A 26,289-nucleotide genomic window follows, 5' to 3' on the forward strand; every position below is an offset into this window, starting at 1 on the left:
TTGTGGAGGGAATCCAGAGGAGAAAAATAAAAATTACTGAAAGTCTAGACCCACGCGGTCTCTGATCAAAGGAACAGGGATTGGGCAGTCAAGAGAAGACAGGGGTGGGCAGGATGTACACACAATCTTTGAATATGCAGAACGCAGCTGCAGATGTGACTGTTCTCCCTGCCTATGCTGACAGGACAAGCAACATGGCTGATCAGAAGTAAGGGAGAGTCAAGTTAAATATTAGGAAAACTGTCTGTCTTAGGATTTCCATCTATAAAGGTCTTCAAGAACAGCACTGCCACATATGACACAGGCACAGTTGTTCCTGAATGACCTCAAGGTCCCTTCCAGCCCTATTTTTATACTTCCATCACAGAAGTTTTGATTTAAAACTATTTTCCTATAACTGAGTTCCAACACAGATTCTAAAAACATTTCAAAATCCAACACAGAAAGGGCTGCCAATCTTCAGCAGAGCAAAAATACCCACCACTGCCTCCACATCTTCCTTGCATTGCCACTGCCTGCTCTCAAAATGGCCCCATTGCCTTCTATCTGCGAGAAGGCGTATCAGGATAAAATGCCATCATATGAAACAATACAATAATGATAGCAACACTACCCTGACTTGCTACTTCTGATTAATTCCAGGTGATGCTGTGTGCCAGGTACACAGATAGTCCTATGAAACACTCATTTATTTAACTTAATCATAAAGTATTTTGTTTTGTAAATGTTTCTGTATTGCTTCAGGTTTGCACAGCCTTTCTGACACTGACATTCAATGAGCAAGCATACTAAAAATAGTAACAGTAGCTTCACAGGGTAAATATTGATTCCAAGGCCCACATCACTGCAGAAGCATATTGATCTGCTATGATGCTCCTCCCTACGGCACACAAACTCCAATATGGCTTTGCAAGTTCAGGCACATGTAATGGTTTGTGTTCTGTACAGTCTCAACAAATTCATACGTGAAGAAAGATCCTACCCTGTATCCAGTAAGACAGGGAAGGAAAGCACATCTGCACTTCTCACCATTTTCTTGCTACAGTCACTCCTTTTCCTTCTACTTACAGACAGACACTGGCGTTTGGAGAAAGCATGTAGACATTATTTTCACAGAGCGGATAAATAATAATTGCTTTTCCCCAGTAAACAAGATGTGCAGCAAGCTGGAAAACCTGCATTGAGAAAACAGGGAAAAATTAGGAGACCAGAAAAGCAAAACTCAGACTCTCAGCAAGAGTTCCATACAATGACAGAAAAGTCTTGTTTGAGCTGAAATGAAAGGAAAATGTTCCATCCTTTCACCCTGCTTTCAGAATAAATTCAGGGTTTAATATAACATGTGGCACATCAAAAAGCATTTGACAAGGTTATGAATTTCCAGAGGTTCGCTTCACATTTCTAAGCAACTTAGTATTTCCTGCCTTAACAGAATTTCTTCAAACTGTATCAATAGAAGTTTAGGTACTTTTCAAGCCCCAAAAACCTATTTTTGTTTATGCACAAAATGCATTGAGTGTTATACATGAAAAATAAAACAAAAGAATCAGCCTCTACTGTGACACAAACATAAAGGAAACCAACACTGCGTTTTTAATGCACTGAGATATTTCACTAATGAGTTACACACAGTATTTTAATATGTTAAACAAGTCGGTGGTTGTTAATGGCTGTGGAAGAGCCACATAAATAGCGTCTACGAGACATAAAATCCAGCCTGTATCATTAGATGCATTTAACTTTGCTTTTTTGTGGAGAACAAAACTACAGAAGCAGTAGGGAATTTCCAGAGTTCATCCCATAGCTATATAACGCCAAGTAACACCACAGACCACTGTAAGCAGACCTGGAAATTTTATTTCAAAACAGGACCTTTTCCTTTGAGTAAGAGAAGGCACAGACCTACGATCAGGAGCATCTGAGATGACAAGCTGTGTTCTTCTCCCTGTCACACAGAGCACAGATTGCATCCCCGGGTCTGAACTGACCCTTAGAAGCATGGAGTGGCTCTCCCCTCTCCTGCATCATCTAATAAAATCATCAGGTTCAACAAGCAAAGGGCCACAATGACCGCAGTCATCCGCAGTGGTCTCTCAGTGGCCTCGTGTTTCATGTGATTGCCAGAGTCTCATTCCCTCCACTGGCACAAACTTCCCTTTTCAAGGGCTCGTCACATCACCTTGAGCAATTCAGATTTGAAATCTGGTTGTCAATGCCAGAAAGGCATTCAGAAAGAACTGCTGGCTTGGGGAGACTGCCTCCAAATTTTTGTCCAAGCCTAAACTAGAGCTTCTTCCGGGGACTCTGCAAACTCCGTGCACTAATATACTAAGGGAAATCCATGGGTAGGTTTGCACAGGCTTTCAGAGCTCTTTAGTAGAAAAGATCTTGGCAGATCCAGAGAAAGCAGCAGTATTTGGCCACGGCAGCTGTAAGCTTTCACTTACGTTTTGGATGCCTCCATTTGCACAGACATCAATGTGGCAGAGCCAAGACAGCCCACTGTGGTGTAAGTGAAGAGAACTATTTGTCCTGGTTTTAACTACCTCAGGGGAAGGCACAGAGAAGACAGAGCCACTCTTCTCAGAGGGGCACAGGGACGGGATGAGAGGCAACAAACGCAAGGTGGAATATGGGAAATTCCCATTAGATATGAAGAAAGTTTTTCACTCTGATGCTGGTCAAATGCTGAACCGGGGCCCAGAGAGGCTGTGGGATCTCCATCCCTGGAGTCATTCAGAATTCGAACGGACACATTCCTGAGCAGCCTGCTTTCATGGACTTGCTCTGAGCAATGGTGTGGACTAGAGACCTCCAGATGCCCCTGCTACCCCACAGCAATCTGTGCTTCAGATGTGGCTGCAGGACTGTCAAGCACCGCCACTGCACCACTGTTCTTCGTCTCACCAACCCTTCCCCACGCTCTAAGGCTTGCGCTTTCTCTGTGTGCTCTGCTCACACCGAGAGAATTGATGTGCTCGTGTACTACAGAAACCCACTGGCACACAGAAAGAAAATGCCTCGTGAATTAAAAGAATTTCATCCGCTGCTGACAGTTCCCCATACCTGCAGCAATGCCAAGTCAGCATCTTGAGCCAGTTGCTGCAAATTCTTCACAGCAGAGGTAGTTTTAATTACTCTCACCAGGGCAGGAGAGCAGTCCAACGGGAGCTCATTAAGCAATGACTTCTCATCATTTAAAAGTAATAAGGCATGGTAAGGCCTGCAGAAAAAAAGGAATACATTTGCACAGTAAACTGCAGCTTTTCCTGAAGGCTTAGTTATTCCCAGACCATGATACCTGGGCTCAATCTGCTGGTAAAAAAGAACATCTAATATCATCCTTTTGCTCTAAGTGGGTTCAGAATAAGCGTATTTTTATGTCACAAGATAAGATGCTCCCCATAAAAAGGGGACAGAGGGTTATGTGGTAACTAGATGCCCTAGTGATTAGAAAAGAATGACTGCGCTGTGCTGGCATAGAATTAAGCCTGGAGAACTAGTCTGAAAACTGCTCATCTGCATTACTGAAATACAGAATGAAGTAGGAAAAACAGAAGAACGCAAGAATTAGTTACTTTTTCAGGTAAAAAACTGTAAAGATGGAGAGCAGGAAATAAGGTATCATGAGGCCTGGGCTCTCTTTCTTCTAAAAGCAAAATTAATTCTGGGTTAACAGATTAAAGTGAACATGTGATTCCGCTGATGGGAAGCAGCGCAGACTTCTCTTGCAGGATCACCTCAGTACAACCACCTAATGTTAACGTAAAGGCTGTGGCTTCTCATCACCATGTATCCAGCAGCATCACGGTACCTTGGCATCAGCTTCAGGGATTCCTATCTCAGCCCACGGCCCCACCACCACTACAGCTCAGTGTCACATCACCCCCCAGCTGTTCCAGTACAGACATTTGCGGCACCACACTTGGAACTGGAGGAAGGACCGGCCACACTCTGAAGGACAGAGCTTGCTCTTACCTGATAGATTTCAGGCTTCTCTCAATTGCTTCAGGGGGTATAAAGTTTGTGGCAACATAATGGATTTTATGAGGCAGGCAGAAACTCACTTCCAGCCAGTTGTTGATATGTAAACGAACCACCCCTGTTGTGCAGAGACTAAAATAGGAAGAAAATAAATACATACAGCATTTACCATGTATAACAAATGAAAATTGTGGTCCAGATTCACCCCTGCACAGGAATCTCATCAGGACAAGAAAAGACTGAATGTACCCTGTCTATCCCCAGACTGGCTGAGGACCAGCTGATTCCTAGCTGCAAGGGCTTCCTTAACTTGTACTTAGAGAGCATTATCCCCTACAAGGCTTTGGGGGGATTTGAGAGACTTCACCCACTGATCTTCTGCTCCCTCTGCTCTTAACATTGCAGCAGTATCTCAAGTTAGAAGAGTTTCTTGAAGATCTACTGCAAAGCACTGGAAAATTTCCTAGACCAGAGCTGCAAAGAGCAAACATGAATTGGGCACAATGCTTTCACCTCCAATTTTGATCTTCCTCTCAAAGGAAAAAGAAAAGGAGATGTCTGTACCGGGCAAGGGGTGTTATGAGCAGCACACTTCCACAATAACGGACTCCTTTTGTTCTGCTTAGGTTGTTTGTTTCCTGCTAACCTGCTCCTGTTTGTCACATGAAATCACAAATGCGCTTGTTAAATGGTTTCTTCATTCTAGGAAACCACAGGGCCTAAGCTAAGCCTTTAAGCTGACTTCAGACAACAGGACTGGAGTGGAAATGATGGACATCTCAGGAATGACGATAAAGTCTGACCCTCATGTTCAGCCTGAAAGCAACTATAAGCCTCTTACTGAAAAAACCCAGAAAGCTGAGAGATTAGAGCAATCAAGGTCATTCAGGTAGTTTTACAGAAATCTGTAAATCTAGACAACAGATGAAATATACCTAGGTGGGTAACCATATTTACTTAAAAATGGGTAAAGATATCATAAGGGTAACATACCACAGGGAGCTAAGCTAGCACCACCTTGCAAACCATCACAACGCTGCCCTGGGAACAGCTTTGCTGCAGGCAGTGGGACCCAGCAGGGAGGAAGAGGCAAGGCACGCCACTTTTTTCCATATACACCGAGTTACGAACACATATAAATTTGCAAATCAATCTCAAGCAACAGCTAATGTTGTCTACACCAGAGAGCTGAATTTCTCAAGATGTCCTTTGATTTTAAACTTTGTTCCAAAAGATTTTTTTTTTTTTCAGCCTAAAATAAAATTTCAGGGTTTGCACTCTGAAAATTCCAGTCTGAATTTTAAATTAAAGTGTGTTGAGACTCGCAATATGACTTTTGTGTTGGTAACACCCACGAATTTCCCCTCTACACAAAACAGATTTTAAAACAAGCCAGGAACAGGCCGGGAGCAAATACATGTCTTGGAAACTCTTTATGTGGTGATTTAAACATTTATACCTAGCATTCAATTGTAGGCCACAAACTAACATGCTCTTTTTCAAGTTCATCTGGTTGTATACAGGGTTTAGAGAGACCTGAAAATTCAGCTTTAAAACAAAAACATTGGGTAGCTTTGGCTGCCGGTATAACTATTCACCAAACCACAACAGAGTGGTGAGAGAGCAAACACGATCCTGTCCTGCCTCGTGCATGATCAGACTCATTAGGGAAAATCTCACTGCAGACAATGCTTTTCAAAAGCAGAGGCCATGGTTTTGTTCTCAAATCTTGCGCTGACCTCCAAAAAATACCGATTTTTCAAGTTGCAAATGGAGTAGAAACTATGTATGTTTTCCTTTTTTAAAAGGCACTGAAAGGATGGATCCACTGCCTCTCTGGCGCTACCACCTCACGTCTGATCAGAGGCTCCAAACCCTGAAGGAACATGCAAAGCACAGCAAACACCTCCGTTCTTCTTGCATTAAATGCTGCCACTCCAGTAACACTGCTTATCCCACCAGACATACACCAATTGACAGATAAAGCTGGATTCCCTCAAAATACATCAAGGTAAAGGGCATCCTGAAGCAGTAGTTATCCACACTATCTACCGGGCCAAATACAGGGGAAAGCATGACAATAAACAAACGGGACAAGTGAGTTAAGAGACGACCTGAAAGCTACTGGGTTGTTAAAACAGGTTACCGAAAAGCAGCAGAGATGCATGAAAACATGAAACACTTGCAGGGATATTTTCCCTGCATAGTTTAACATTCAGGAAGCAGAAAAAAATACAGTTGGTTCCTTTCATTCTTTGGTCCAAGTGCACCAAGGCAGAAGCTTTAATCACATAATTACACTCTCCACAGCATAATTTTGTCTACAGCGCACTATACAACAAAAGCCTAGAATTAAAGACAACAAGAAAACCAGATTTTCAGTTCTGATCTGGATCTTAATTCCATTCTTCTACATTTGCATTCAACTGTACAATTTCAAGCCTTCATTATAGCTTTATGTACATGATTTCTCCTTCACCTGCCCCTCCTTGGATGGAAAATAATTTCAGTCTCTAATAATTTGACAAGGAATAAGCTACATCCTCCAGCAGCAATGTACACGACTGCCAGCCAACAAAGTTAAATAATTTCACCAAAATATACACGAAGATTCATGCAACATGAAATACAGTCAAGTCACAGAAAGCGAAGTTCAGATCCACATTTGCCTTCATTTTTACAGATTCCCCATGAAGTCATCTATTTAGCAAGCTTTTTACTGTGAGTCTCACAAATCTCCATGAGCTGGCCCCAAGCTCTTTGGCTGGTGACCAGCAGACCCAGAAGCCACCTTCTTTTAGGGGCAGAAGCAGAACGGCAAAAACCAGCAAGAGAAGAGAATACTAAGAAAACAAGTTTTCAAAGTCGCACTGGGGAGTCACCTAGCTCCAATTCTACTTTATTCTTCTTAACCAAGTAAAATTGTGGAGTAGAGAGTCCAGGAAGATGCAGGGCTGTGGGAAGGTGAGAACACCGCATCGGCTGCATTGCACGCCGTGAACTGCAGGGACACAGTTTAAGTAGCCCCGATAGGAAACCTAGAATTGCACAAAGCGTTCAGAGGTGCCGCAGGTACACCAGGAATTTCCAGAAGGCTCTCTTTTGTTCTTTGCTCCTTTCCTAACTAGTCTTCATATTTCATGGGGATTTTTTGCGGTGTTACTGGACCCTGAGCTTTGTCACTGAGTTGACTTTTTCACTGAACTATCTGCTGTAATTCCAAAAGCTCTTTTCAGAGCAGTTATGTACTATATAAGGGCTGTCTGGCCTTACATGCATTACTTTACATCTATCTACACTGAATTTCATCTGCTGTCTTATCAGACACTTAACTGGTATCCAGAGACCTTGCTGCAACTTTTCCTTTTTCCCACAGACTTCAAGAATGACTGGGCAAAAATAGCTTCATTCCCCATACTCTAACCAGCTATTAAACCCTCAAAGACATTCCATTTTATCCCATGAAAACTTAGTTTCCACATTTTTTAAAAAAATCTCTGGTTAGATAATACATGGTGAGCAATACTGAGGGATATATGATGAGGGATTAGGATACTGAGAGGGGCTATCATAGTCTAAAATTGAGACAGGGAGAAGGAAATAGGAAGAGCTGTTTAACGTCTCTCCATCACAAGACCTATGAGACATCTCCTGATACTAGAAGGAGCAAAGTTCAAAAGAAATAGAAAGGAACACAGAAACTAGTTAAGCCACGGACCTCCTTATCAGAGGATGCTGTGGTTGTTAAATATTTACTCTGGCTCACAGGATCATGGACTAATTCCGGGAAGTGAGATCAGCTGAAGGCTGTTGAATATACAGAAACCACCTCCAGAGCTGCAGGAAGCTGGGGAACATTTTTGGGAATATCACGGCTCTTTTGCTCTATTCTGCGCTGCCCTGAACAGTGACTGTGAGCCACTGCCCCAAAATGGGAACCGGAAAGTTGGCCAGTATCCCACAGAATTGCAGCCTTTTTTTTTTTTTTTCAGAACTATTGGCAAAAGAAAGACAATCCCGCCTCATATTTTATGAGAGTTATGAATTTTTACATACACACACCTCATTTTATGACTATCCTATTTATATCAGAAATTAATATGTTTTCTAGTTTGGCGGAGGTGAGCTTGTAGCTTTGGAGTTTGTTTATTTTTGCTAAAGGTTGTGACTACTTAGAGCTTTGAAATGGTTTCACATTTCCTTGTAAAGGACACATTGACCATCCTTTGGTCAAATAACTGTAGCTGGTTTATATTTTACACTACAGCCACACAAATCGCATCTAATAATTCATTAAATCTCATATAATTATTCCACTTCTCCCTGAGCTGCTGAGATAGGCTACATCTATTAGTCAGTTCAAATCCCACTAGGCTAAAAATGTATAAAGGCTCTTTGTGTATTAAAAAGAAGAAACAAGCAATCCAATCCTCCCCAAAAACCTCCCCATACTTTCACTTTTATTCCAATATAAAGCTAAGAGAGTTTGCTAAAAGCAGACAGGCAGCTAGCTAGTATCAAGCTAACATATTATCTGCAGTTGCAGATAAAACTTGGTGAAAGCTGTCTTAACTCCCTAAATTGAACACTGGCTTAAAAGAGACACCCATTGTAACACTGGTAAATTTGTCAGCACTGGAGGTATTGGCAACTGGACTTTCTTGGTCCTAAAGCCACTGCTTTTTGTTCCACACCAATGCTGGAGTTTGGGGTCAAGATGAACGAAGACTCTCAAATCTTTTTTCTGAACTAATCAAAAAGAAACATTCTAGTTTTCTCCGTTAGGGTCAGAAAAGGTCCCAGGAACTAGATGTTGATTACCTCTAAACTGTCAGTTTAATAATACTCCATTACTATAGCAGCAATAGTGTTACAGTCAAGATGACCTGGCTATTGATTCCTGTGTTATAAAATACAGGCATTTCATTCAAAACGCAAGGGACATTTTGAACTATAAAAAGATTCATACACTTGCGGTTTTGTACAAACCAACTTGCTAAGGGACATGTTGGGTCTTGCCTGAACTACCTCAGCACCATCTACAGGAAACCAAGGGCTAGACAGCACCTCTGGAGCAACCGTGATAATTCAAGAGGCCTTTGACTGGAATTGCAGAAATCAGCAGACACTAGGAAACGTTGGCTTGAGCGAATCTCAAATGGCGAGCTGGGTTCCCATCTGCAATTCAAAGTGCTCTCTTCACTTTACTATGCTGTTCCCCTACGCCAAAGGCTATGCCAGAAATCTCTGTAAATTTAAAACAGCACATTGTCACTGCATGCATTTGAAGACTTACCGTTCCCAGCAGTCTTTCCTCCTCTAAAAGAAACAGACCAAATCTTTCCATCTTTCCTCCTAGGTCATTCTCACTCCTCCACACTCTCTAGGTGGCCCAAATCCTTCTTGAAATGCAGTGCCCAAAACTGGATACAATATTCATTACAGCAGGGGCTTTACAACCCTGAGCAGGATTGGTTCCCATCTTACAGGCAAGACTTTTATTTTACGCATTCTTGTCTATTTGCTTTTTCTGCAACCCCTCGTCACTTGTGACTAACCCTCATTCCATAGAGGGCCACACAGACTCCAGAGCTGTTGCCACACAGGAATTCTTCATCTTGGAGTTGCAGAATAAAAATCCTATTTCTAGACCATTTCTTCTACCTTACCAAAAAATAATTTTAATTCTATGCCTGCCTGGCAAGGTCTTGCAGCCCCTCTCAACTGATCTGACTGCAGGTGTATAAGCATATTTCCTGTTCTCTCGCATGAAGCATTAATGGAAAAATACTGCAGAACACACCTCATTACCCACCCAGCCAACGACACTCAAATGCACACACATTTTATATTTTTACCAACACCTTATTTCTTACATTTGCTTATGACAATGTCATGCAAAAGTGTCAAAATATCACTTGCACTACTTCTCCCCCACTCACAAAGCCTAAATGAGGGAGACACTGCCTTATTTTACACCTGGGGGGCAGCACCAGTGTGCGTGTTTCCGTGGTTAGTCTATTGGTGGTATTAGCACACTCCCCGAGCTTGGGCTGTATGTTCCTCCAGTCACAGCTAAATGCCACAAGATGTCACTGTGTCACTAAAATGTTTGGAAACAAGATCAGGGTTTGCCCAGTCACAAATACATAGCCCTAGAGGAACAGAAAAAGGTAAGTAGGAGGTGAAGTTTAATATTAGAATTACAGGCTACATAAGAAGTGCCTCATTTTAAACTTTAGTACAGGTTTTGTGCGAGTTGTATTGAACAATATACTACATTCCTTCCAAACAAGCTGAGATTCACAGCTCTTGAACATAACAAAGAACAGTTTATTACAAGTTTTAAAATGTGCTTTGCAATCATTAAATTATTTAGGCTCTCAGTGCCTTACCTTACAGGGCTTTGCAATTATTCCCTTTGTACACGGGGAACCACAATCTAGGGAGGCTAAAGGGTTTGTCTAATATCATACAATATGCTCTCCAGTCAATGAAGGAATCCAGAGTAATTCTCCCAAGCCCTGGCGAACACCCTAATCAAGGGGCACAGCATCTGCCTCCCCACCAAAACCTTCTGTTCCCCTTTGTCCAGGTCCTTCACCAAGCGCGTATCCTGAACCGGGGTGTCTGCTCTGCATAAGGAGTCAGCGCTGACAAGCTGTCAGAGCAGAAGTACGCTGGAGGAGGTTGGTGCTGGCTCCTGCTGAAATTCAACACTAACTCCACACTCCTTTGAAATCCTTGCCAGAACTTTTAATCCAGTCAAGAAACAGCATGTTACACTTTTCATTCTGCTGAAAGTCTCACCACCTAATCCAAATTCACTGTCCAGACATGCACAGTGTAACCAAATGAAGCCAGGGCAGTATCTGACTTGCCATCAGTGCTAGATGCAGCATTTTTCTCTTAGCTGCAGGCTTAGAGCACTTCTACAGCGATATGATATTCATATTATGACACTTTTCAATTCTACAATTCACTTGTCTTTATGCGCCTCTGTGCTAAGGAAGAAAATAATAATTCTTAAAGCTGTGACAGACATCACCAACTTTTAAGAACCATAACATATCCAAAGGTTAGGATAGCAATTCTACAAACATTTCACCTGACAGCTAGCCTTCGTATTGCTCCACCCAGTCTAAAACCCAAATCCCAATGAGTCAACAGCATGAAGAGGTACATAATACCCTAAGGAACAAGGCCAAGAGGTTTCAGAGAGAAGCAGCATACTATGAGATAGGAAGAAAATCCCACTTACCTGTCATATGTCTCTTTGAGATCTCTGGCCAGTTTGCACTTGGGTAAGATGTGATGAAAAGGTGATTGTGGCCCTTCTGTGGCTATGGAAAATTTCAAAACAAGAAAGTAAACCACTGATTTCAAAGCAAAGAGTTTCCTCTTCCCCCACTAGGTATCAACCAGTATCTTAGGGACAGAATCCATATTTTTTTAATCTACAATTATCTTCCAAAGCTTTTACAATAAGTTACACGTTAAAATAATAATAGTGAATTATTGCCAACTTCTCCTAAACCTCAATTCAGTTAAGCACATGTAACTGTGAATTTGACAAGTGATGATTTTAAGCTTTTTGGTTTTATACATGTTAGTCTTAATTTTTAATGCTTGCAGCAAGACGATGCATCACTGTCAGATAGAGTTTACCTTAAATAGGGCACATTATAGTAATTGCCCTGAAGTACAGTCTATAAAAATGCTCTGTAACTATTTGCTAGCCATGGCAACAACATGTAAGAGTAAAGCATCCACACAAGAAGTCTGGTGACTCAGCACACAGCATTAAAGCATGGGAAACTTGCTCTACGTTGGGTGAAGTAGGCTACATGTGAGTTCTTCCATCTCAGCCTGACAGGCAGATCCAAACGTGACGGTTCAGCGCACATTCTCCAGTGATCGCGCTGAACGGAGCTAGCAAGGAAAGTAAAGAAGCTACTTCACTTCTAAAGCTGACACCTCTGCATAGGGATAGTGATCTTGGATGAGGCAAAATGCAGTCAAAAGCTGTCAGAATGCTAAAGAGCACCAAAACTTGTTCATACTGATTCCAGCCACAAAAGAAGTAAGAAGGCACAATCAGCACTTTTCTGAAAAAGTGCTCCTGGACAAACACCTTCCTGCACAAAGCTAAGCTCAGAACTCACTCTCTGACATGGCAGACACTTCATCCTGAATAGCCAAGATCAGCTTGGCCTCCCTGGTCAGGTATTGGCAGCGGCGCTCCTCATGCTGCAGGACTATGGCGATTCTTCGGGAGAGGTTGTGTAAGCAGTTTATCACAGATGGATCTGCGTTGGCCTACAGGCAACACAGAAAAGAAACAGGTCAGTCATTCGGCCACAATCACATATATGCAACTACACTGATGGATAAGTAGTCAAAATAATTATCTTCCGTAGATATCAAAAGTCAGCCTCCTTGGCAACTGGCAAAAGAAAGGGATTTCTCTAGCAGCAACAAAGCAGAAGCTCAGAGATGTCCAAAGGTAAAGAGAAGACTCAGGGATTTTTAAGCTTGTCTAAGTGCATCAAACGAACACAGCACCTGGAGTATGATACTGCTATCTGGTTTATTTTTTGCAGTTGTTAATGGGCCTTCTACTAGCAGAGAGACCAAAGAACTCCATTTCACACAGTGAGAAAAGAAACTGTCAAGCTATTTTAAATGGCAGAATATCACGATGTTCAGGTTAAATTCACTGGGAGTATAAGGCCTGTAGTGCCTTTAACGTAGCCCATTCGCTCCATGTTGCTATACTGATGTTTGTCTTATATACTGACAAGACAGGAACTAGGTAAGAATTACCAGCACATGATCAACAATTTGATCCCAAACCAGAATGGATTTGGATTTACGCTCCCAAACATTTCACAAATATGGCTTATTACTAACACTGTATTCGTGCAAGTCCCAGAATGAAAGTGCTGGAACAATCTATCGTGTAAGTACAGCTGACGGGGGGGGGGGGAATCGGTGGCTCCAGCCTGAGTAAGCAGCTGCTTCATGTTTGTTAAGACATTTAAAGGAATTTACGCTTCTAGCAAGCGATAACTTGGCATGTAAACTAGCAAACCATGAGTCATCATTTTTGGATTCCACTGTTCTTGCTGAGTCACGACACGTTGGTAACCCTGATGCTTAAACACAGCAGGATCAGTGCTGATTATAGAATTTGGGACTTTGCCTGCTCTGTCTGCCCACTGCAGATGGACTCTCATCGTTATCTCAGAATGCCTCCACCCACCCTCTGCAGTGCACTATACCATGCGAGGAAAAAATTTCCACTTGCTTCTTGCACAGCACTTCCCAGAAACATGACAGCTCCCTATGAACTAACGGTGTCTTATTTGGCAAATATGATTTAGTGCTGCCTTACACACACAATTACATCAGTATCATCCCAGCGCCAAAATGCAAAAAACCCCAGTTTTCTGAGGAGAACTACTAGAAATTAGATTCTAGAAAAATGCAGGCTAGATAGTCTTCGTTGCACTTCACCAAGCTCTTGCAATATTGTGAATGAAGGAGCATTGGTTTCAACACTTCTGCTTCCACGTGACTCAATGTGCATGAATGTTTGTGTTTGCACGTGCATCTACACACACTTACCTACCACCAAAGCATGGTGCTTTACCAATACACCAAAACAAAATTCTTGAAGCTAATGTCTCTTAACGTGTGAAATCTAAAATCAATTCCTGTATTGCAAATGCAGCACTTCCTGACCTAAGAATGTCCCAAAGCACAAGAACACTGGATCCCCAGCAGAACTCAGTGAACCATTTCTTGCTTGATTCAGACTGATTGCTGGGATAATTGTCTTGTGTGAAACCTTGCTCTTCAACTAAGGACAAACCGTCCAGACTGTGGCCATGTCCATGTTAATCACTACTGGAAAGCCAGCGGTAAGAAAAGTACTAGTGTTAAAAGGGGGGGGAAGGTAATTTCACAAGCAGGGAGCTGGAGGCTTTTAAGGCATGACGTTGTATCCAGTCAAGCAAAAATCAAGCATTTCCATAAAGACAGCTATTCCAACTCCCTCTTCTATTTTTCAAATGTTTCTTCATATGTGTACATGCTACAAAAATAATATGATGGCTCCACAGACGCAACCTGTGGGCTGGGAAGAGAAAGCCAGAGCTCAGAAATCAAATAATGCTCGAACATAATGGAATTTCTAGGGTTTTATGCCACCTAATTAGCCAAGCCAGGATCCCTTAGCACAGATACCAACATCTAGTCAATAGAGCAGGCCTGAAAAAAATTCCAAGCGAAAACTACATATTTGCTCCAGGTTCTTGCTGAGCATCAAAACCTACTTATTCTTCACTTGTACCTTCTTCTCATTTAGAATGCTACAACCACTGCTCCCTGGCACTCTTCCTTTACAATGATCTCATTGCTAAGAGGAGGCAACTTTCAAACGCTGTCCATTTAATTATAAAAAAAGCCTAGAGGCACTGAGCAAAGGCACATGTCTCTGTATCATACAGCATGAGTAAGGGCTTAAACCAGTGGTGTTCTGAGCCAGAGTAGGTTTCTGAATGACTCTGCACTGAACAAGCTTGGGTTGACTAGGGCCATGGTGGGGACCTGACTTACAGCTGGCCAAGCATGAGCCACTGTCCACGCTGCCTCTGCTTCTGGAGCAGGACCGACCACCAAGGTCTGAGCTGCATGGAGTCACAAGGGCTCGGCAATGTGCTAGTGCAGCTGTATGGATTTGGTCCTATCCTGGGCAGGAGCATAGCAGTCGCATACAGAGCGCAGCATCTGACACGCGGGACAGTCACGACTCAGGCTGCCTTCTTGCACAGCTTAGTTGGACAAGCCTCAATTGCAGGGCCTAGAAAAATCACAGCAGATTACCAGCTCGCTAATAACAGAAGACAAGACACATACAGGACTTGCAACTGGGTTGCAAAGTGGTTCCTTGCATGCCTTTACGCTCTGGGTATTTAAAACCAAAAACTCTAAAAAATGTCCTGAAGAGAACAAATGTACTTGTTTTCCACTGGGCTGGAGAACCTTCCCACTTGTCAGTGTCATATTCTACATTGTTTAGGTTTTTTGTTTCAAATTAAAATATCCCAATGAAATCAGGCACTGAATGTTTACTGGAACGCGAGCCTACTGCATTCTCTTATGCATGCAAAGCACATCCCACTGTCAGATGGAATGAAGACAATCCTTACCCTTAGTGCAAACACCACATTGAAGAGAATCATAGTGGGCATCTCTCTCTTTGGTGAGGGATCAGTTTTGGATACCTGAAAAATATTTTTTTAAAAATCCCATACATTAGTTCAGTTGGATCCAGTAACAAAGAGAAAAAAGAAAACAAAAAAAAAGAAAAAGAAAAAGAAAAAAAAAAAGAAAAAAAGAAAAGCCTAACTCAGTCAAATAACAAGTTTGCTGAGAAAAGAGAGCAGACAAATCAAATTATACCATCAAATTTGACTTGTAAAAAATAAAACTGTGATTTTTTTATTTTTTTTTTTTTATTAAAGCGTCACAGTTACTCTACAACACTGCCTTTTCTGAGAAGCTGTGAAGACTTAAACCAAAGCATTTTGGTCATGACCATGTAAATGAGTACCAGTTAAGAGAGCAGTCTTACTAGGTGTCTTCACTATTGCATTCTAGGATCATTAGGGACCCTAGGTTTAAATTCCTTAGCACAACTGTCATACATATTGTTAACTAAAGAGAAGTCCATAGATTTCTCATCCCAGGCCACACCTATTCTTTCCTTTCCTAAAATCCCCATTTGGATCACGTCATGTTACAACCTGTTGCTTTTATCAGGAAAAATATGCTCTAGAACTGCAGTACTAAAATCAAAGGTTTGATTTCCCCTTCCTGCAGGACTTCAAACACATTCTCCAGCCCCCCGCATTCTTTTTGCAGCAGAGAGCTGCACCCCTAACGCAGGTACAGCCTTTCTGGTGGGGGGGAACAGTGGAAGCCAAGACGAGCAAGTTGAATTTGCACATCCGAGACTAACAACTCTGAATCGAGCAAGCGTCGCCACAAGATGGAGCACAAAATCCAGAGGACATTCCTGCCACCCCCGAAGCTCCCTGCTGAACACCCACACAATCCCAAGTGAAAACAGCTATAACCTGCCAGGCCAAACACCCACCTAACCTCATACTGGGTCTCTATCCAACATACCTGCATACGTAGCTAATGCAGCATCTGAGATGGGGCAAACGCAGAGAAGCTGGCAACAGCAGAGCTGCATCCACCCTTCCTGACAGGTCCCAAGCACCAGCAACGAACTGCTCAGCAGTGAACTCCAAAATCTGAGTGCTTTCACTCAGTAGTCTTAAAAATTAGAGAAACTAAAAGAAGCAATACATATTTTTGTTTTTTCTAAAGTGTAAGTGAAGTTCTATCAAAAAGGCAGTAATGGGAGGGTGGTAAAGCCAATTTACTCTGTGTGTTTATTCTCCTGGAGTTACAGGATCCAGGATGTCTTGTGAACTTCAATAAAGACTCAAAAGCATTTCCAATTGTAGGGACTGATCCTGTGCCTTCCATAAAATCAAAGAAACTACCACCATTAACATCAATTGGGATGCAGGCTAGATTTCACATCGCCTCTTGTCCAGAAAAAAGAAGAAAAGATTAAGCTGGAAAAGAAAATGCTGAAGGAATTTGAAGAATTCAGAATATTGCTACATAAAACGTGGTCTGGCACACAAGATAAAAATATTTGTGCTCTTGTAATTCCCGAATCTCACCTGAGTAAGAATTTGCTGAGCTGTCGCATGAATTAACTTACTACAGTGTGAACTCCGAAGAAACCCAAACCAGAGCCTGTCGGGTTACTCCGGTCACTGCCTTTGCTCCATGGGAAAGGAGCTCCATCTAGCTTCCTCCTAACTGCAAAAGGGTCCCAGATTTAGACTCAAACGAACTAGAAGAGATGGCTGCCACGTCTAGAAGATTCTGGACACTAGAAAGTTCTAGGGTGTCTACTGGGGTGATAAGACACACCCAAAAAGAAGATCCCACAAGAAGTAATAAAAAAGTGTTTGCAGCACTGTATAACTTTGTTTATTTACCCAGATACAATTTTATTTAGACAAATTGAAAATGAAGAGACATTTCATACAATTAGTATAAAACTGATTGTAAAGTGGAGAGAATGTATAATAATACGCGGTGAAAAAAATGTAAACACAAATCTTCAACCTCATTTACACCACATTTAGGAAGTTGTGTCGTTCGGGCGAGATTAGCAAACTAAAGGAATCTGATACTGTGAGAGAACAGGCCGCCACTGTCAGGGCCCTGAGGGCACCAAAAGGTCTTAATGGCCCTGACCAGCCCCAATTGGGTGTCCCCCCACACACACCCTAGCCCATGACCCAGGAGCCCCATTTAAGCTTGGCCCAGGGCCTGCAGGTGTGCCTGTCTCCAGCCCTGTCTCCTGGGTGGACCTTCGACCTGCATTGTCGTAGGTAGCTTGTCTCCTGGATGGACCCTTGGTTCAGTACATTGCAGCCTTGTCCTCCAGCCCTGTCTCTGGTCCCATCTCGTTTTGCCCCTGGCTGGGGTCCCCATACGGACCCCGGGCCTGGTTCACCACTTGCCTTGTCTGGGGCTGGCGATGTACTTGCACAGCTTGGGGACACTTGAATTCTGTCTCCAAAACAGCTTAAACATTTGAGGACTGAGTCTTGGTGATCCTCCGTCACATTTCTTGTAGACTCAAGACTGAGTTTCGAAAGTGGAACACTAGCATCTTTTGATGCTTGAGGCCAGCTCCTCGCTTGGATTAAAGCAGTCTGGTCCTCTAAATATCAAGCAGCAGTTGCCAACAATCTGTTTGCGCCTCTAATTATAGACAGAAAGGATGATTGAATTGGCAAGCAGATTTTTTTTTCCTGAAAAAATGAACGTAAATTTGATGAAAAATGAGACCAAAGCAGTTCAGTGACAGAGATCAGTGTTGGATTCAGAAATTAACAAAGCCTAGTTCATTCTTACAGTCTATCAGGAAGAAGGAATGGGACAGGGAATATTTTGCACATAGAAGCACGTAAATTCTTTCCTAGATTTAAGCAGGATGGTTTTCATAGCCTGGGTGGCAACTGCTTTCATTCCAAGCAGCTGAAACACAGGCCACAGAGCTAGATCTCAATCCAAACAGCAGCCTGACTTTGTCCACAAGAAAATTTTCCACCTCTTTCAATACCCTACCAGTTCCAACCGAGCCTTGTAAATCATCTTCAGCACCAGTAATAGTTAAAAGTAAAGAGTTAAAAACAAGGCTGACGTAGTTTCTAGCATTTGTGAAGGTTTTTGGTGGTGTTTTTTTTTAACTGCCATACTAATTAGAGGTGCTAAAAAGCTAACTTGCAATAACTAATGTGGTGAGAAACGGCTTTTTGAGCTGGACTGCTTAGTATTACTTCTCTTTACCCACACTGCTTTCCTACAGTAACCAGGAGGGGGTTTCTGTGAATCACTGACACAGATTCCCCAGTTTGCCACTCACTGTATTTATCTGGAAGTAAGTAAAAGACAGTTTTGAGCATCAGGAAGTAAAAAGAGGATCAAAAGCAAACATGCACATTCTGAATTCTACGTTTCCTAACTAAGCCAGGCAGTTTGAAAAGAAGGCAGGTCCCCAGAGCGGACCTCACACCATACCTGCCCAAGGGCATGCTGAAGCAACGTGGGATGGCCAACAAAGCGAACATTATCGATCTTCAGTTCAAACTTTTTGCCACACATATCTGACTTGGTAGCCAAAATTGTTGCCAGGATGACATCCGAAAACCTTGAAGAGCAGAGACAGAAGTTATTACAATTTTCAAAAAGCATACCAGAATATTCCTCCAAATACAGGTATATTTAACTTGTGAGTTTTTAAAGTATTGTAAATTGTATCTAAATTGCTGTACCTGGAGTACCACCAATTATGGAAAATTAAGAACCCCATAATTACATCTCTCAGATTATCATAACTATAAAACAGGAAGCATTCACGACAAAGACTGCAGGGTCATGCTTATTTAATTACATGCTCAGCAAAATACATTGGAAGGATTAGATGCAGTTCGCTTAAATATAAAAACAGCTCGAGTTAGCCATTGCCTTGATTTAGCTGCAGGTTAATGAACTTACTAAGCAACTACATATCAACACAGCCTGTCAGTCAAGCACAACAGAGATCTTTAAGCCACCCTGTATGGCAGAGGTGAAGGCAAGAAAGAGCTGATTCAATTAGAAGAAACATACATCCAACGCTTGTCCCTCCTTTCCCCAATCTCATCAGTGAGACTCGAAGTTACTCACTTAACAGATGTCAACCTGTGGTCAACAGACCACCAGCACCCTTCTGAGAGCTGCCTGGCCTCACCTGGGCTTTCTCATTTCATAAAGCGAACTGAGACAAATTCGTGACAGGGCAGGCCCTTCCCAACGCCGACCATGGTGTTACTGGATTGCTCTGGAGTGGTGGTGGGAAGAAGGCAGCTGCGAGACAGGAGGGCAAGTATCTACAAGGAGTCTGCCCTGTAAAATACAGCTACCGCTGCAAAAATGGGTAAGAATCCAGGGTGACAAGGGAGGAATTCTGCAACTGCTCTTTCCGATGGCCTTGCAACATTGGTCTGGTCTCTACAAACACTCGTTTTCCTCAGGGCATCCTCTGAGACAGTGGGGCTCAAATCCACAGGGAAGAGGACCTCAGTTAGCTGCTGGAGGGAACTACTTGTTCTAGAATAGGAGCAGTGCAAGGTTTGATATCAGCAAGTTCTCTCCTCGTCTGATTTCTCAGAGGCTCCCATTTAACCAAATGAATTTCAAACCAGTTTCTGATGAGACCAGTTTTTTTAAGAATGGAAGTATTTTTTTCATTTTCTCTATTTACATTCTGGGGATGTGTGTCCCTGTCAGACCATCCCCCTCCACCAGGCAGGTATCCCAGATAACCCAATATCACTCAGAGAAAAGGGCAGGCATGGGTGTGTGCTGCGCTCACCTTATCTCTTGGCCACAATGCCCAGAGAAGGAATTAATGTACCATATTCCTGGTTCACTCTCAGTGAGTTACGGAGTACTACAAAAATTAAGACAAATGCACACAGCCAGGTCTTTTGTGTGTATCCATCTGCATATGACCCGAGGGGCATTTCTTTTATTAGACCTACACAGACTGAAGGACAACACAGGGGCTTTATGAGCCGTCAAAGCCCCGGGTGTTTGTACAAACAGGTCATCCTGACCACAGCACGCTGCTTGTGTTTGGCTTATGGAATAAGCAGCTCTGTACAAACTTCCAAATCCCTGGCCACTCTGCTCCAAACACAGCTAAGGGCAAGCAGAGAGATGGGGAGACTAGCCAAAGACTCCTGGGGCCGCTGAACCCACGTTCCTCGGCCGCCACACTGCACTGGGCTGCGCAACACACGGAGTTCATGGAGAAAGGGCAAAGCATCCTCAGACAGGACCCGGACTGACAGTCCTTGGAGATCGCATTCAAAATAGGAAAAAGTCACCATGACAGCAGGGAGCTTTTCCCCCCCTCTATCTGCCCCGTTCAGCTGTGCTCGTTAATAGGCTCATCACGGAGCCAGGAAGACTGTAATAGCAATGGATCCAAAACGAGCATATGTTTTGGGGAGCAGAGGGAGAAGGAGGCAAATTAGAAAACGCCTGCTTGCTGGTAGAAATGAGTTACTCTTCCCTCCCCCAGCCTTGGCAAGGGATAACTTGGGAGCTGGAAAACTGATCGTTACGATGACTTTCACCACGGTTAAGATTTGACTTTTACAAGGAATTACACCGGCAGATCTTTTCACAGAGAAATGTGGTGCTGAATGTAACAGTTCAGCAGTTCCCCAGGAAAGCTCGTGCCACGGACAGCCCTGTCTGCCCCACCTTGTACGTGGCTCTGTGGGGAGGAGGAGATTAAAAGGTTGATTTTGTAAAGTCCTTAGTATCTGCTCACTAGCAGAGACTTCTCTTTCTGGGAGAGTACTGCAACTGCAGCCAGATGACACGCGCAGGAAAGATAACCCTGCGATGGGTCAGACGGGTGCTACCTGATGGGTATCGCCGCGGGCTCTCCCAAGAGACCTAGACTCCAGCCTCATTCTCCTCATCTGACAGCCTAGATTTATTGGGTTTGCTTGCTTCGTTTTTTTTTCCCCCAATACTCTACATAATTTATACATTTCTTAGGCCTCTGGGTGGTAGTGACATTGAGGGACAGCAGATACGTTATTCCCATCATTTCAATTCATCATCTCATCTTAGAAAAGAACACTTTTACTTTAGATATTTTAATACTGATTTTTCTAACCTCTGGGGTGTATTAAGATGACCTCAAAACACTGACTTCTCAGAGCCCAAGAGTTTGTTAGAAGCAGATTAGGTTTCACAGTTGGGCAGTAACAGTTCCTTCTTCTTTTATGAGATTAGTCTGAGCATTGTGATTTCCAGAGGGAAGCAAATCTCTCCTGTACTAAGGAATTCAGCAGGCAGAAACTAAACACAAGAAACAAAAGCTTTGATTTGCCCCAAATACCCTACCGCTCCTATCACGAGCTCAACGTAGCAGCAACAGCAGACAATCCAGCAGTACGATACAAACCACACTAGCGCAGATCGACTGCTGTCACCAGCATCTCCTTTGGAAACCCGGCTGAAACAACAATTGCTTTAGCATACGGAAAAGGAGGGGGAAAGAATCCCAAACACAAATTCATTTTTTCCCCAAGAACAGGTAATAACTTTTTATATGCCACAGGAATTCAAAGCAAAGTTTTTATAAAGAATTCTTCTTTGAAGTAGTTTAGAATGGGAGCTGAGTATCTAGGTGAGCATCTTTATGTTAAGCAGGGACTACAAATGCAGTTTAATGCTTTTGGGGCCCTGGGTCGAGATAAGCACTTCTCCCTCCACACATTCAAAAAGGGGGTGTAATGCAGTCATCCAGTTCAGCTTAGTGGGGCACCAAGAACAACCAACCAGAGCAGCTGCTCAAAACCAGGTCTCTGAAGAGCTCTCCGTAATTACTTTGGGATTAAATAGTTTACTCACTGATCTGTACTTTTAAGTCATTGCTCATCAGAAAGCAATTTGTTCTAGGGCTCCTTGTTGGAATAACTACAATGCCAAGGCTATACTTGTTGCATTCTCGGAGGATCACAACTTTTCTCAATTCACAGAGGGACAGTACCACACCCAGTCTGGATACCCTACAGGAAGCACAGAAATGTTAGTAGGACCTTTGTAATTATCCTAGCATAAACCTTTAGCAATATGTTTCCTACAGACATTGTGATTTAGCATGTAATTATCTCATCATTCGGTGTAAAACAGAAACCAGAAACAAAGCACAATTAAAAGGATGGTGAGAAAAGAAAGCCATTCTAGATAAAGGTGACTGTTTAGAACGTTTGGTCTTACCCCGAAACCAATTGCTCATCAGTTAGAGGACATTGGTCTCTGAAATGGGAACATGGCCATAAACACAAAACAAAACACAACAAAAGAAAATAAACGAGGCAAGTACACAAAATACAAAAAAAAAAAAAAAAAAGAGATAATATTAAAAACTAGGATGAACTATTAAAGAGTTAACTCCTGTAAAGGAAATATAACTATTGAGAAGAGTCAAAAGTTAATGGTAGGTGAATTCCGGGAATATATTGCAGGCTTAGATTGACAACATAGAGAAAACAGGCTAAGGCATTTTAGTCCTCTCGCTAACACTGGCTGCTGTAAGGTGTTCCCACAAGATGCTGCATTTATGGAGCTGTATTTACACCGTACTTTTTAATTCATGCTTACCGTAAGAGAAAACAGAAGAGGTTGCAGTCTGATTTAGGGCAGATTCTAAACTTCAGTTCCTTTTCTAGACTATTACTAGCATTTTCACCAAAGGAACATCCTGTGCAGCCCCAAATGACCCACAGCTCTTCACAATTGGTTCTGGTGCTTCCATACCCACAAGACTTAGAAAAACAGGATGCCAAACATTTATTGTTGCATGCACAGCCAGGGTTCTGTAAAGGGCCTTGCTCGCAGAGCCGCTGCTGCTCCCCCCAGGGATCTAAACAATAGGTACAAGTCTGTCCAGAATCACAGCACAAGCATGAAGTCATTCTCCCTCTCTGTCCGCCCCAGGCAATAAGCAGAAACTTAGGAAGAGCAGGCTGAAAAAGTTTTCAAGGCAAAGAACTTGAAAACCTTCTCTACAACAGGTGTATGGAGCGAGGCTCTGTTAACAGCTGTACTCACTTTCGTATCAGCGAAACAAATATCTATTTTCATTTCAACAGTCAACTGCTTTTTTTTCCAAATAACAAGGAAAAAAAGGACTTGTTTCCTGAAACAAGCTTCCTAAATATACTGAAAAATGAATCTGATAAAAGCTTTATACTGTCCACATTAGAAAGGGGAGACAAAATGAAAACCCATGACAACTATTAATCCAAAAGACAGCAGATTTCTACCGGTCATGTTGAAAAGGGAACCTAGAGCAATCCCAAATGACAAACTATACAAAGGGGGTGATATTACAGGAAGGGTGTTTGAAGGGATGGAAGGATGGATGAATGGAAAAGCAGGGGCTTACAGAAAGGAAGCCTTTCAGAACAAATACAAGGAAGAATACTGGAGTCCAGTGAAAGAGGGACAGAGGATACAGAAATGTTATCACAGGAGAACTACTGTTTGTTAGAAAGGGACATTCAAGTCCTTGTTTGTCAGTAACTTCTTTTATAACAGAAGCATTTGGCCAATTAATGACATCAATGCTGTCAAACTTGCTGAACCTCCTTCAGTTAGTTATGCTACTAAAAAATGCAAAGTCTGGTGTAACATATGTTACTATATGTGCATCTTCATTAGAATTTTTGCTTGCTGACTATACCACCTTCAGACAAGCTACAAAAACCATTTCAAACCAATTTAACAAAGCATTATCATATGGCTTCAAAACAGTAATTGCCTCACATTTCTTCGGGGGGGTGGGGGGGGAGACCGGCAGGCACCTCCATAAGCTGTGAGGGGTATGTATTGCCCATAAAGCACTCAAAAACTGAAGGGTGTTTTTGAAGAGAGCAAATGATGAAAGGCTGAGAAGAAGCCAGCAAAGAGAGACACTTGACAGGCAATTTGTTTTGACAGCAGCAGATTCTTCTGAATACCTTTTTGTTGCACGGCCACCATCAACACACCTCAACCACTTTTGCTGCTTGACTTGCTTTTAAAAGGAAGAAAAATCTGTACTCTGAAGACCCAAACACACAGCTCCATTGAGTTGAAATTAATATAAGCAAATACACACCAGTAACCTAGAGGTAGGATTGTCACAAATAGGCTGCAATTGTCTGTAAAAAAACAAAGAGCATAACAATGACCAGGAAATTTGAGTCTGAAGGCTAAAAGAAATCCAGTTACACATACAAATATACTATAAGGAAATGGAGAGTTAAGGCACCTAAACTGACCTCATCTTGTCCTTTCTGAAGCCATAAAGAAATACATACAACTCAACTGCTGCAGGAGAGATCAGCTTAAAAGTAATTGATCCGAGTTCCAATAGCTTAGGAAAAAAACAATACTGAACCTTATCTAGGATACAGTTGGTGCTGGATTGCTAGTAAATTAAAGACAGCCATCCAGTATAAAAAAGGATGAATCCAAACCTCATAAGAACTATTGCAGCAACAAGATAAATCTGAAATAACCTTTGCTACTGAACGTGAAAACATGGAAAAGACTCAGCCCTTCAACATTAACGAACTTGCCTTACACCATCAACTCAACCTAGCAGTCTGCCCGCTCCAAAGACTCAATTTGTGCCACCAAAAACATCTACAGATGCCACTGATATGCGATGATTTAAAGGAATCTTTTTGCCCACTCTTCCTTGAAGAGGCCTTCTAGAAATAATACGAAACCACTTAATAAATTACTTTCATTGAGGACAACTCCAATCGGAAAATCAACACCACCAGAAAACAGACTCAACTTCATGCTGATGAACTCTCTCCATGGACTACTGAACTGAACATTTCAGGAAGAGAACCGCTGCACCACTGCACTGCGGAAGGACAAACTTACAGGGACAGAGCTGCCACTGGGGGAACTGGAATGGCTCTCACAAAACCAGTCGCTCCATTCCTGGTCTCTCCAGCCCAGTCTTCAATGGGAACATACAAAACACATTCCAAACAGGAGCCCAGGAGTGAAAATTCATAACATTGGTGAGGAAAAAAAACCATGGGCTGAACGACAATACTGGTTTTACAGCATATGATAGTTAAACTCCTTCCTTTCCTAGTTTACAGATCATTTGCCTCTCTCTCTCTCCAAGACATCTGTACCTTTCTACCTCTGCTCTCCCCCTCGAATCTCTTCTACTCCAAGGCACCAACTTAGGCTACTCCTAAAATGGTCTGATACAAATCAAAACTCTGAGAAACCTGTTGTACACAGTTTTGAAGATCCCCTTTTGTTTTGTGCTGGAAGAAGGACCCGTGTACATAAAACTTCTGTGTTTTTTCCACCTGTATCAGTAAGTCCAGTGAAAGAGATTAACTCTGCCAACAAACCTCCTCTTGTCTAATATAAATTAACTGTACTCAGTGTATAAAGAGCATCAGTGATTTCTTCCACTAGCTGCTATGACTGAAGAGAAGGATACGCTTAGCTGCTACATCAGTTGTATGGGATGCAGTGGACTTACAACACTGATTACACTGGTATTGGGAAAAAGCTTTTCAATAAACAGACTTGAAACAAACACAATTTTGAAAGAGACTTTGAATTTCTGAATGCAGATGCCCAGCCACATAAGCAGCAGAAGCAGTGTGCTGGACCTCAATATCTGGCCTCTAGCAGAACCAACGCTTTCAGAGCAACATAAATGCTCCTCTTCTATTTCCCTGTCATCTGCGTGGCAGCTACAGACAGATCCACAGGAGATAATATTAAGGGACTTCCTGCTAACAGACCTGTGTTGGCTGACACCTCAATTTCATCTAAGTAGATATAAGGCTGATAAACACTGACCTTAGTAAGAGTCAGGTGCAGACACTGCAGCATGAGTCTGTGTGTATTGCTACATACAAAACTGTCCAAGTGTCTTCTTTTTTCTGAAGACCATCCCTGCAGAGGGGGAGTTCTGTCTTCATATTCTTTCATTCAGCGCTTCAGAACTGTGATACTTTGCGCTTAGTGAGCTCAGTTGAGAGAGCATAAATTCTTTTAAACGCTAAAAGCTTAACAACTGACCAGGAGATTAAG

General features: G+C 42.4%; 1 protein-coding gene across 23 annotated transcripts in view; it reads right to left on the reverse strand.

Annotated features, from left to right (window-relative positions):
• NPRL3 (NPR3 like, GATOR1 complex subunit) overlaps positions 1-26,289 on the reverse strand; it is a 47,737-nt gene that overhangs the window by 18,214 nt on the left and 3,234 nt on the right. For 3 of the 23 annotated variants that reach the window (XM_082313026.1, XM_082313027.1, XM_082313028.1), the window contains exons 3-12: positions 24,326-24,368; positions 24,186-24,241; positions 22,441-22,479; positions 18,673-18,802; positions 15,201-15,275; positions 12,150-12,303; positions 11,246-11,327; positions 3,979-4,116; positions 3,067-3,223; positions 1,069-1,175 (exon numbers count right to left, since the gene is read on the reverse strand). In XM_082313026.1, the coding sequence (XP_082169152.1) occupies positions 1,069-1,175; positions 3,067-3,223; positions 3,979-4,116; positions 11,246-11,327; positions 12,150-12,303; positions 15,201-15,275; positions 18,673-18,756 (797 nt within the window). In that variant the 5' untranslated portion in view covers positions 18,757-18,802; positions 22,441-22,479; positions 24,186-24,241; positions 24,326-24,368. The other 20 variants (XM_082313031.1, XM_082313033.1, XM_082313036.1 and 17 more) reach the window with 15 other exon arrangements.

Source organism: Platalea leucorodia (genome assembly GCF_965183815.1).
Source record: "Platalea leucorodia genome assembly, chromosome: 5".
Taxonomy (NCBI): Eukaryota; Metazoa; Chordata; class Aves; order Pelecaniformes; family Threskiornithidae; genus Platalea; species Platalea leucorodia.